At 42.3% G+C, this 13,542-nt stretch overlaps 1 protein-coding gene across 1 annotated transcript; it reads left to right on the top strand.

Moving 5' to 3' along the window:
* The first annotated feature begins 928 nt into the window (after window positions 1–928).
* Window positions 929–13,256, top strand: stra6 (signaling receptor and transporter of retinol STRA6). Its single transcript, XM_061077106.1, has 17 exons — window positions 929–999; window positions 2,031–2,097; window positions 3,048–3,130; window positions 4,066–4,199; window positions 4,641–4,807; window positions 5,650–5,775; window positions 6,481–6,548; window positions 7,956–8,035; window positions 8,135–8,196; window positions 8,591–8,753; window positions 8,956–9,031; window positions 9,437–9,570; window positions 10,161–10,278; window positions 10,400–10,501; window positions 10,608–10,771; window positions 11,586–11,729; window positions 13,036–13,256. Exons 1-17 carry the CDS (start codon window positions 929–931, stop codon window positions 13,254–13,256), a joined length of 1,980 nt encoding a protein of 659 aa, XP_060933089.1.
* The last annotated feature ends 286 nt before the right edge of the window (window positions 13,257–13,542 follow it).

Genomic DNA, 13,542 nt, shown 5'->3' with positions numbered 1-13,542 from the left:
GACATTCTAGTGGTTGTATCATCTTGATTTGTAACTTTCTGATTAACTATGTCTTTCTAAGAATTCTACCCATTTAAAATAACTATAAATACCCAAGTACCTTATTTAGTTAGAAAATTATTTCCACATAAATATGGCCTTTTATCTGGAACATTTTATCTGAATTGATCTGCTGAAGACAATTAACCAGTCGTTGATCCTTATAATGCTGAAGGTGCAGAGATATGAGATGAGCCGTGATCTGAAAACACGTGACTTCCATCCTCCTGCTTTATTTGCTTCTGCTGATTTACCTGGATTGACTTTGTCTAACCTTTCACAACCAAATCAAGACAGTAGGGAACAATGTGAGAATTTGCCTGTTATCATGGGGAGCTCTGGAACTGGCTCATCTCTCCCAGCCACCCACACAGTCCTAGCTGGAGTTTTATAACCCTGCACACCTGACCCTTACAATCACAAGTCCAATAACACAACTCCAAAACTTGATGTAATCCCAGTAAGCCGCAGGTGGCCGTGCAGATTGGCTGCCCAGATCTCCACCACTTTCCCTCCTTTCACACACTTACTCCCCCCCCCCCCTCCTCTCTCTCTCTCTTCCCCAGGCTCCCAGTGTGGTGGCAACCCTCAGCTGAAATAGGGCCTGTGCAGGGTGGAGGCAACACGCTGCAGCCAGGACCTGTCACATTACTCTCAGCTCCACAGTTGGACCCGGGCACCTGAGTCTACAGGCTGTGAGGAGGGAGAGTTAGTGAGAGCAGACCAAACACAGGGAAACAAGGACGCCTCTGCTGCAGAGTGTATAGTTGGCCCTTTGGAGAAACTTTTTCCCTCTTGAGTCAAAGGGGGATTGCAGCCGAGTGCCATCAGAGGTTCTGGTAAAAAGTTCTTCTTTGTAAAACTTTGGATCCGCTTGAAAAAGAGAACAATGGATAAGGATGCTTTTGTGGACTACGAGTATCCAGACCTGGATCCTCCGCCGTCCAAAATGGAAATGGAGTAAGTACACGTTTGCATTCGTAAGGAACAGATTTAAAATGCATTTGTCGTTATTCCAACTTTTGTGAGTCTGAACAATATCACTGTGAGATGCAGCTTTCATTGAGATCTCAGGTGACACTTGGCATCCATCACCACGGCCTGTGTCAGCGTGTGATCTTGTTTCCGTTCTTATAATTTGTAATATTATAGTAGACGATGTATCAATTTCATGTTTTGAGAGTGCAGGTCGTTATGGAAATTGGCAAGCCACTGGATGTATTAAGTAAAGAAAGAATGAACCCAACCCAAAATACTTCATTGTTTAAACATTTTCCTGGAGCTTTTTTTAAGGTGTAGCACATCAAGGAGCCAGGCAATGTCGGACAAAAGATCCAGAAGTCTCTCGTCTTTACTCCCCATCCGTGTGACAATGCAACAGGGCGCATGCACTTACTTTTTCGGGGGATTTCATCTAAATTTCCATTGGTGCAGAATGATTCATAGTAAAAAATATTGAAGTTCGGTATCCTCCTCAGATGAACAATGTGACACAAAATACGACGGAACAAGTTTCATTTGTCACCAGCCGCCATGTTAAGCTAATAAAGCGTCTGGATGTCATAATGGTCTAAAAAGCTTCTGTTCGGGCCAAGTTGGCTGGGATGTAATTTTTCATTGTTTGAACAGGTAAGAGACTCTTGTGAAATATATCCAAACATCCACTCATGAAACTGCCATCTCTGCTCCATCAGGAAACTTATTACTTTTTTTTCAAGTAATTACCACCCCATGACCAGGCATTCCTGCTCCGCTAGTGTACAGGAACGTGAACATAGAAGTTTTTTGTTTTCCCGTGTCACGTTGATGCCAATCCCTGTTAATGCAAATCTCTCTGCTGCGGGATTTCGACTACAAGCCACACATGCTCCTCACAGTGATGCGTGAACGGTTTAGCGAGGTCCACGTTAGGTCAGCTCAGCGGCTGAAGGACTCGGATTGATTGTTTTGCTCATGTGTGAATGTTTCTTTCCCTGTTTTCTTTTTTTTAGAGTAATCCCTCCATGTGACCCCACGGCTGATGACAGGCTCTACCACATATGCATCACAGCGATTTCTGTAAGTCCACTTTCCTGTTGGATTAATGAGATGCAACATTACACTTCCATTTTCTGTCGTTCATTGGTCATCATCAACCCGGTCTAATGACCTGATCTAATGTTTTCAGTACCATTTGTGGTCTGCTAGTAAGGAAAATATCTCAAACACTTGTGAACTTTTGTTCACACATTTTAATGAAATCGGGTAGAATTAGTCAATGGAACAAATGGGTTTTTAATATGTGATGTTTTTTTATGAACAGGAAATATTCACATCACAATGCTTTTCAATACAAACCACACTTACTGCATATAAACAACTGTCCCTTCTAGTCTATAATGGCCTGTTAATACGTCTTTACTTGATAGAGATCCTAATCCCAAAGTGACAACTTAACTTAGTACATAGAGCACTTCAACATCTATATGAAACAATATGAACTATTTCCTGAAAAATAACTTGCGATGTTAGAAAATCTTGATCTAAATCTGCACATAACTTTACTGAGTTCTTCCTTCACACATACGGGACCACTCACCCTCATTTCGTGGGAAACCCTTCTCTTGTTGTTTATAAACAAACCAACCAACAAACAGACAAGTGTGAAAACAAGTGTCTGTAAGTCTCCTATGTTTACATACTGATGCTATTTGGTATCAAGTATTTTCTCAATCGGAGGATCTTAGAAGTTGGTCTTCACAAGGAATTCCTCCCACCCTCGTGTTTCCTAAATGTGTCACAGGGTCACGGCAGGTCATTGAGCTCTTACTGGTCGATGATCTTGAGTGATGACACTTCATTCACTCCACATCCACGGGGTGCACTAATGAGACACGGAGGTTTGGCCTTTTGTGGCATCAATGCCCCCTGATAATTAGTCAGTTGCAGGGTGATGCCTCAGCCCCAGGAGGTCCACAGCTGCGCCACTGCTGTGCATCTCATGCTAACAGATGTACCTCTTCTTCCAGCTCGTCGTCATGCTGATCCTCGCGATCTTGGCCAGACGCACAAAGGCGAACAACAGACAGAAAGGACTCCCGGGTTTACTCAGGTGAGGCTCTAGTTTTAGTCATAAACACCAGGGATAAATGTGAAGTGAAATTGGAGCATATTGGCGCCTTCATTTCAATCATCAATGGCTTCCATTTCAATTCAAAAAGTATGAATTTGCACATTTGCATGTCACTTTTAAAAAGCTACCCTTTAAAAATAATCTAGTTCCTACTTAACCCTTATATGATAAATGATATCGGCACCTATTTTACCTTTTTACTGATGTATCTTTGAGTTATTAACCTCAAAATCTGCTCCAGTGGAAATATCCAGCAGATGAAAGTGACCATAGTGGCTAACTTGGTCAGTGTGAGCTTGTGAGCTGGGTGGAAAAAAGCTTTCATACTTGTTGTACCTTCACTGGATTAACAGAGTTTAGAGACTGTGGTGGATTTTCAGGTATTGAGCAAGTTGCAGGCTGTGCCATGCTGATATGAGCCAAGGTTTGCCTGGAAGAAAATCACACTGTACTTATAAGAACTTTGCACACCAAGTCTGAGTTTTTCATTGGGAGAAGTTTGCAGCTCCTTGATCAGAAAGATGAAATTATCCTTGTTCCTGACGGCTTCATAGGATTGGATGTTTTCTTTTTTCAAAAAGTGCAACGACCAAACCATTCTCACCGCTTGACTGGAATTTTTGGAATTAATAGAATAATAAAATTCATCAGACTCAGTGTGCAAAGTTTCTGTGCATGATGATTTTTATTGGTTATGTTTATTGGTTTAAACTGGATTAGAACGTCATGGGGAAAAACTTTGTGTGCAACACCTCAAGTCGATAGAAATTAAATAGTTGTGGGTTAAAACCACTTAAAAATAAACGTGTATTTGTTCCCTTTTGAAGTGTTATCATTTCTGGTCAATAACAGTTTCATCTAAATGTGAGGCCGGTAACATGTGGGCTCTAAATACCTGCTCCTTGATCTCACAGTCCGGTCAACTTCCTGGACCATACACAGCACAAGGGCCTGGCGGTGGCTGTGTTTGGAGTGCTCCTGTGCAAACTGTGGGGCCTGGTCATTTCCCCAAACCCCCTCCCCTTCACAGCGGACTCAGAGAACAAACGTGAGGAGGTCATCTTTCTTCACGATCTAGTATTAGATGAGCATTTCCCTTTTGTCCCCCCACAGATTGTAAATCTTCTATAGCTTCTGTTTAATCCTAATCTATTAATAATGTTTCTACATTTGTTAAATGTTTGTTATGTAATTGGATTATCTTGCTTCAGTGTGTTATTTTCGAGTCATGAGTTTGACTGAAAACTTCTCAAGCAGCTTTTATTTTTTTGTCTGAAATGAAATTACGTAAGATTTGACTGTAAGGAGTCGATCCCCTGCTACTTCACACAATCCTCAAATAGCAGCTTACAAGTTTCAATAAGAGAGTTTTTCCATGTTTTTCCCAAAACACTGAAGCAAAGCAGAGCTGATGTAGAAGTTTTGTTTTTGTATCAGTGTATATTCCCTCCGATGCTCACAGACTTGACACATGTTGCTGTATTTGCAGAGAACTGGGTGATTCTGGGAGTCTTCTTCTACCCCGCACTTTACTACCCTCTCCTGGCATGTGGCACCTTGCATAATAAAGTTGGCTACGTGCTCGGCAGCCTCTTGTCCTGGACCCACTTTGTTGTTCTGGTCTGGCAGAAAATCGACTGTCCAAAAACGGCGTTGGTAAGCAACAATCACTTTTAATAAAACAATGATCAACAATAACTTAAGATGGCTGCAGTTTGGTGAAGAATCCAGCATCTCAGCAGCTTTTCAAATGTCATTTTCTTTGATGTGTCATCTGTCTGAGATTTAAGGATTTTGCATCAACACAAAGCTGATCTGTTTTGCTGTGGAAACCCATTGATTATCTAACAAAGTCCCGTCTGTTTTCTGTGTAAGATGATTTGAAAAGATGGATAGATAGATGGATCAGACTTTTCAGCTGCGTCCGTGGACTCGTCCGGTCGAGATTTTGTGTCACATCCCTGTTTGGGTTTTCTTCTGTGTGACGAATGTCTGCGACTCACAACCATTGGTTCCACTGTCTGTTAGTCTTAATTAAGAAGCTTTGTCACAGTTAATCAGTTTAGAGTGTGTCAGAAAAAAGAGACCAGTCCAGGCTTTACACCACACAGTCATGGTTGTCGTCTTATTTTAGTTTTTTTTACACCATGATGAGTTGGCACGCAGCAGACGCTGCCAGGAGCATTTAAGCGGACCTGAAAGACTGATTAAACAGATTCAATTTTACTTATTATTTACTTATAATTTTTTTTCTTTTTAAACATGGAAAAAAAGAACTAGTATTTTAAGATTCGTGTCTTTAATTTTGAGGTTGAGATTGAGGTTTTAAATTTGTTGTGTTGGGTAATTTGGCCAAAATGTGGACGCCCGCCAAAATACACAGCCATCTGTGTCCACCTTGTTTGTGACCATACAATAGCTTCATTATGTATTCCTTAATTGATTCTCCAAATCTCCCAAAATAGTTTTCTAAATAGTCTTCTTTTATTCTTCTGCAGATCCACAAACACTACTCCCTCTTCTCCAGCCTGCCGCAGATCGCCTGCTTGGCATTCCTCAGTTTCCAGTATCCACTTCTGCTCTTCAAGGGCTTAAAGGGCACGGAAAAGCACAACGCTACAGAGGTAAGTTTTCTTAATTAAAGTAGTTCCTGCCTGTTTGCCTCAGGACGGATGCAGAGCTCTCGTGGCACTGGAAGTATTTCGGTCAGCTTCCACAACAAACTCGGAGTAAATTTGATTAGTGGTCTTTGTTCATGTGACTCTGAACTATTTAGGGCGAAAAAAACAAAATTTTTACTCAGATGCACATTTGGTCTGAATCTGTGCATGTGAGAAACCTTTCGTAAGCCGCCCGCTAATCAACGGAGCTTATTGTGCCCGTTCAGTCTCGGTCGAGGGGGGGGGGGGTCTGAGGCCCAGCAGAGCACACGCCAGCGGCCTAATCATTTTAAGTAGATTTGACGTAATTGGTTTATGTTATGTTCTCGATGAGATTATGAAAAGGTTGCATTGTTGTTTTCACCGAGGACACACAATGTGGTGTTTATTTGATGCTAATCTCAGCATAGGTGTGACAAAGCTGCGGTGAAGCCATCTCCTGGAGTTTGACTCACCCCCCACCCCCCTTATCAGAAGGAGGCTTAAAAGCTTTCTCCACGTGTACAAAATAAAATTTGAATTCAGACAGCGATTAATACCACATACTAAGGTGTTCATGAAGGTGGAGGCCATTCACCAAATCAATGAAGTCAGCTTTGCCACAGTGTGCCAGCATATTTCCTGTCTTCTATTATCAGTTGGTTTCTTATACGGTTGCTGTGTTTTTAGGATCTAACCAGCAGCTACTATAAAGAGTATGTGAAGAAAATCCTCAAGAAGAAGCCCAACCAAATCAGGTGAGACGTGCATCAGTTACCAGTAACACACTTTGCTGTTGACTTGTTTTGGTTTTATTTACGTCTCCTTAACCAACATTTAATCCCCAAAATAGCTACGTTTGATTTATCGAACTTTGTTGTGACACCAAGTCGGCGACAGCCAGTGGTCGAGGGTCAAGGTCAAAGGTCATGGTCCAAGTGACCGCACGAACCCTTTTTTTCTTTGCCTTGTGAATGCGTTGACAGAATCCTTTCACATTTGGCCCAAACATTAATTTAGGCTCAGGGAGGATCTGATAAGATCTTGGTGGTCAAAGATCAACGTCACGATGACCTCATGTTTTTGTGAATGCGATGTATCAGGAGCATCTTCAGGAGAAAGCATTACATCCTGGACAAACATTTACTTGTGCTCAACGACAGCCTGATTAGAACTTGGAGGTCATAGGTCAAGGTCACTGTAACCATACAAAACCCTTTTTTAACCTTATGAACTCTCAAGAGAATCCTTTCGAATTTGGTACAAACATTTACTTGGACTCAAAGATAAAGTGATTTGATTTTGGTGTTCTAAGGTCAAAGGTCAGGGCACAGTGGCCTAACAAACATTTTTTTGTCCTTGAAAATGTTATCTTAAACATTCATTTGGACTCTACTGGTTGGTGGAGGCGTATAAACGTAGGGTGGTAACCGTGGTATCCCTAGTTTTAATCAATGTTCTTGTTTATTCTTGGTGTAGCATATTTAAGTCTTTGTTATAAACAATACAGAGATGGCAGGGAATGAGGGAAAGATTGAGTTACAACAAAGGACTCACACCGGGGACGTTGGGCAGTCCTCATCCTGAGCCCCTGTAGTGCGCCCCCTGGAGGTTTCTGCCTTTAGTTAAAAGCCCTGAATTACCAGATCTGGCTGTTGGTAACGTTACATTTGGGACTTTGGGAGTTTCCCAGCCTTGTATTTGTCCACTGTCACTAGCAAATTAATACATAACTCTCCACTGGGGGCTGGGGGTCAAGGTGAGTGACGTGCCAAAGATCCAATGTTAGTCATGTGATGGAGACGAACGAGAGGAAACAAGTTGCTGTTGCTCTTCCTGTCCTAGAGACTGAAACCGGATTAGAAAGAATCCACAGGGACATGGTTTTTACCCTGATCAGCACAGTGAGCGTTTTTTTTAGATCTTAATCTCATCCGCTGGACTGTAAATATTTCCTCATGTATTCAGTGTCACAGAGATGTTTTTGTGATAAAGCACCTGGAAATACTGCCCCATCTTTCTACTGCAGCATGTTTGACTACACTGAAAGAACTTCTCTTTAAGTTGACCTGAGGGGAGATGATGGCAAAAAAATGTCTCATCCAATCATCAATATGTCAAAGGCTGCGTTTAGGTTTGTAACTGTGTTTATCTTTTGCAATCAGCACATCGAGCACAGAGACGCCGAAGCTCCCTCAAAGAATAATTGATGCTGTGAAGTCGTACATCTACAGACCAGAGGAAGGTAAACAAGTGATATTTGTTTCTTTGATGACTGGTCATGATAATGTGTTATCTCCTGTTGAAGTTACAAACCTTCTATTATTGTCTTTTTTTGAAACAGCTTTCCGTTTTCCACTGAAGTTGGCTATATCTGGTGTCGTGTCATTCATAACACTGTATCAGGTAACCACCATATCTACTATTAAACATTGTAGCTGCTCTCCTCAAACAGGTCCTCTATATCGCCATATTGAAGAAAGTGATACAAAACCAAAAATGGCGACGCCCACTTATCCAGATCTGCTCCAAACTTTTATGGAAATCAGTTTTGAATAGTTCTTGAGTAATGTTCCTGAAAGGCAGATAAACAAACAGTAATGAAAACATGACGCCCCTGCCTGATGTGATAAGGTCAAAATTATAATCGCAAATTGATTACAGTCAGTCCTTCCCCTGACCTTTGTCCAATAACTACAGCTCAGACTCTGGCTATCATCAGATTATATTTTACGTTCCTAAAATATAAAAGTAAATAAATAATATCCTGTATTTTTTGTTTTGTCTGGTTGTGTTTTAGGTGGGTCTCCTTCTGATCTCGGGAGTGGTGCCTACTCTCCAGACCGCTCGTATGGGAGTGGATGAGGACATCGCCAACGTTTTGGCTGGATTCAGGATAATGCTGTCTCCAGACAAACAGGAAGTGGTGCGAATCGTGGTTTATTACATGTGGTGTGTAGAAGGTGAGTGGAAATCACATATTGCTAAATCAGCCACTTGGTGACAAGAGAGATTCTGAATTTAGTTTTAAATGCAACTGAATACAAGCTGAATTCTTAGCTATTTAAATTTGCAGGAAATTACATAACATGCTAATTGTCTGTGGACGAGTTAATCCCATAATATACAGCCTGAAGTTGTGTGTGTGCTGTATTTTCTTGGCAGTGTGCTACATCTCAGCGATGACCCTGTCTGGTTTGGTCAACCTGGCTATGCTCATGCGCTCTATGGTTCTGCATCGGTGGGTTTCAGAGCAACACAGTCCTCTCTTTTTCTGTATTCTCTTCCAAAAGTTTCCAATATCCTTGTGTGTGCATCGCATCCTGCTCCCCTCATTATAATGTAATGGTTCACCCTGGAGTTATTATAACATAATAGAGTACTAATCACCCAGACCGACTGAATAGCATTCACACAGCGTCGATTGCTGCTAGAATGGAAAATGGCTATTAAGATAAGACATGAAATACTGTGCTATTACCATAAATTACGTCGTATTAAAATAAATGTTTTTTGCAAGTCGTGTATTGAATTGCATTTCGGGTCTATCCCCTGCTAAATTACCTCCTCAATTGACAATGGAGTTTGTACATTTAGTGATAAATCATACATTTTGTGTTGATTGTGTGTTTTATATATTCTATAGGTCAAACCTGAAGGGGCTGTACAGAGGAGATATCTATAACGTGTACAACTGCCAGAGAAGCATCAGGGCTTCTCGGCCGGCGCTCGTCTGCTGGATGGGATACACCAGCTTTACAGCTGCTCACATCTTCATCGGTACAGTTACACTACAAAAGTCTACTCGCTTATATAGTTTATATGTGATGTTTCCACACATTTTCATTTTATTCCTTCAGAAATGGTGCAAAATGTCATTACATCTGGCAAAAACATTCACTTGGACGCGGGGATGACCTGATTAGATTTTGGAATTTCTTAAACTTTTGACCAGTTGTCAGTTGGACTCAAAAATGAAATTATTAGATTTTGGTTGTGTTTGGATTTCATTCAGAAATTGTACAAAATGTTTTAGATTTTATCCCTCAAATGTTTAACTCTAATCGAATAAATACAGAACTGTTTGCACATTATATCATAGATTATGCTAAATACATAGCAATTCTTAACTTAATATCGCCAGTAGCCACGCTAGTTATAATTTCCTTTCCCATTATTATCATTAGTTTTTCTGGTCACACTCTTGAAATATATCTAAATGCATCTTTGCATCCTTCAAGCAGCTGACTGAGCAGCTAGAGACGTGTCAGGGTTTTTGTGAGAGAGACGTGGGTGTGCAGTGCCGATTTGTTAGATACTGGACATGATTTAAGCCTTGAGGCCCTGAAGCTCTGATCTTTTCCCCTCAGGCATGATGGTCCAGACTATGGTGTTCTTCCTCTGCCTTCTGATCACTGTGTTCCTCATCATCATACCTGTCCTGCACAGACAGAACCTGATTCTCTTTCAGATCCTCTGGAGCATGTGGTGAGCGTCGTCACGTCTCTCACTCATCACTCTCTCTCCTGCCAGTTAAATTTTTTTTTGCGTTCTCAGTGTTTCACCGCGGGAGATGTTTGATGTTTGATTGCTGATTTTGTCCTTTCAGGCCCTTCTGGCTGATGATTCTCTTGGCTGTGGTGATTCAGCACATCACTGCCAGGTTTTGCTTCATCAAGAAGACAGCAGGCACTCGAGACCTAAACAACAGGTACATTTTTATATTCGTCGTGATTTACTATCAGAGGTGCTCTTTTATTTGCAGTGTCTAAGTGTTTTATTCCCTGATAATTGATGTGTTCCGTCCTGTCCAACAGGGGGAATCTGTTCCTGCTGACGTACCTGCTTTTCCCAGTCAATGTCCTGATTGGGGTGCTCCTGGCGGTCTGGCGCATGATCATCACCGCCCTGTTCAACATTGTTCACATGGGACGTATGGACATCAGTCTTCTCAACCGCAATGTGGAGGCGTTTGACCCAGGTGAGGGAGATTCTCTGAGTAGATAATGATTCACACTGTCTAATATACCGGCAACATTAATGCATTTAGTCAGGCTCAATGTTATCTGCATTAAATATACTAGTGCAGTGCCCATCCTGTTTGGACTGGGCTGTTGTCTTGGTCTGTGGCTGGTTGCAGATTTCTTTCTGAAACTGTAAAAGTGACCTGGAGTAACTGTGTCCACAGAACCCTGAGGCTGCGGCAGCACAAACAACTGTTCATCTGTTTATTCAAAGTTACATCAATAGACCAGTAGTAGAGGTAGAGAGAGAGAGTTAGAGAGAGAGAGGGAGAGAGAGAGCGGTAGAGAGAGAGAGGTATAGGGAGAGAGGTAGAGAGGGAGAGTTAGTTTTGTTAACATATTCATTGGTATAAACCCTGGGCTTTTACCTTTGTGGATGTCACTGTGTTCTCTTCGCTGAGGCTTAAATGGAAGCAATTTTCTGTGAGCAAATGCACTTTTACTGATCCCACTTAGAGGCCAGGCATGTGTATCCTCTCCACTTTACTGCTGCCGTCGACTCACTGCAGCTCCAATGATATCTGTATTCTGTGCAGGGCAGGGGACTCTAATTGCCCCCACCCCCCCCCCCCTCCCCCCGTCTCTGAACCGGCTGCAGATTTAAGACATCTGTTGTCAGGAAAAGCAGGTGGTTTCAAAAAAAAGAAGTGAGATTGTTCTGCCATTATGTGTGATTGCCTCAAAGCCAACGTGGGGTGCAGCCCTATGTGTTTATTGCTTTTGCCCGGTCTGAGTGCCCCCCCCTCTCTCTGCCTCACTGTCTGTCTGCAGCCTACCGCTGCTACGCTCATTATCTGAAGATTGAGGTGAGCCAGTCACACCCTGTGATGAAGGCCTTCTGCGGGATGCTGCTTCAGTCTGTGGAACAGGAGACCAATGCTAATGCTGCACAGAGGACACGGGATGCTGAGGAGGGTCAGTAGTGCAAAATTCACTCCAGATCATAGACCGCACCCTCATTTATTTACACAGCACACTGATTTGGCCTGGAACTGGGGCTTCACTGTATTATTAAGATTTAAAAACAAAGGCCGATGTTTTTTGTTTGTTGTTGTTCTCTTTATCAACAAATTCCATGACAAAAACAAAACCAACAACACGTTTATAAATCTCTTCATTCTTTTTGACCTTCCTTCCTTGTCTTCCTGCCTTCACTTTATCCCGAGCACTAAATCTTTGAAAAGTGCCAACATGCTCTAAATGTTTAAGTCATGGAGGAATGAGCTTTATTAACACAGACACTTGTTGGAACGGTCAATACATTAATGGTTTTAGATTTCATGATATAAGGAAGATGTTTATTTTTACAGATAGAACGAAGATTCAAATCTCCATTGAGAACAGTGTGTGTACTTTAACAACACAGCAGCAGGTCACTGTAGCACTGAATTAGATCATAACACTTTCATTGCGCCCACAGAAGAAATGAAAGCTTAGCAGTTCTGATTTAATATGTCAGGAGCAAATTGAGTCTTGCTGTGGAATAATTTACAGAGCTGCCGCTGGTCTTAATCAGATCTGTCATAAACTAATAAGCTGCCCACATGGAACACCTACACTCACCTGAGCCCCCAGCCGCTATCACAGAGAGACGATAAGGACAATATAGATTAGTGCTACAAATATTAGTTAACCAGTGCAAACAAAACACAATGCACATTATGTATAAACATAAATGTACATTAAGCACGAACAGCAACGTTAAGGCTTGTTGCTGATCTGTAGCAATGATGTTGATTGGAACAGGAGGTGAGGTATCGACGCCTTCACATCTGGTGACGGTCGTCTTCAGGCCTCATCTGTTGCTGTGGAATCTGTCTGGTATTCAATCGCAGCTGAGTCCAGTTCCTAACTGGAGATGTTGCATGTTTGTATCTAGAGAACTAGAGATCTATTATGAGGATGAGTCCATGAGTAGCTGATTACATAGATGAGCTACGCTAATTGCCTGTTTCATATTCATGTAGCCCAAGGGGCTGAAGCTTTCAGTGTATAAACGGCAGACACAATATGCTCCGATCATGCTTAGAGGATTAAAATATGATTGCTTTCTATTATTACTCTTTCTGTGGCATGTCGCTCATCCTGGGTGGTCTTCAAATCAGTCTTTTCCCATTCCAGTTAAGATGGGGAAAAAAATGTATAGTCTGTTCCTGAGGGGATCTGGGACTGTATGAGTGACATACCTCCGGGGCCTCTCATGATGTCTTTATGCCCCCAGGGATCCAGCTGGTCCAGCAGGAGAAGAAACTCTGCAAAGTGTCCAGTGCCAAGAAGGCCCGTAGGCACTGGCATCTCCTCTACACCCTGGTCAACAACCCGTCCCTGGTGGGCACCAGGAAGCACTTCCAGCGTCAGGCCGCAGAGAGCTTTGTGAATGGGAGCCTCAGCCGCAGTGCCAAGGAGGGGAGCAAAAAGGAGGCGGCAACCAAGGAGATGTAGGCTGCTGCCAGCGTTTGAGCGTGAATGTGACCTTGATGGAGGATTTTCTGCAAAGTCTCTGGTGGTTTTGGGCAAATTCTACCATCACAGTATTTGTCCATATCCTGCTGAAGATGTGTCTGCATCCGGTACAAAAATAAGTGCACTTATAGCTCAGTGTCTCATCTGCAACCAGCCTTTCTTTCTGTTTATCTGGAGATTGTGTGTTTTCTTTGTGTGCCTTTGTGCTGCTCTGGCTGTTTTGAGTGTGAGGGCCACCGACTTCAGTCTGATGTGAAAGCTTGTG

Source organism: Limanda limanda, chromosome 8, assembly GCF_963576545.1.
Source record: "Limanda limanda chromosome 8, fLimLim1.1, whole genome shotgun sequence".
In the NCBI taxonomy this organism is placed as follows: domain Eukaryota; kingdom Metazoa; phylum Chordata; class Actinopteri; order Pleuronectiformes; family Pleuronectidae; genus Limanda; species Limanda limanda.
Note: the sequence above shows the minus strand (reverse complement) of the source record. Positions and strands in the feature narration are given on the sequence as shown.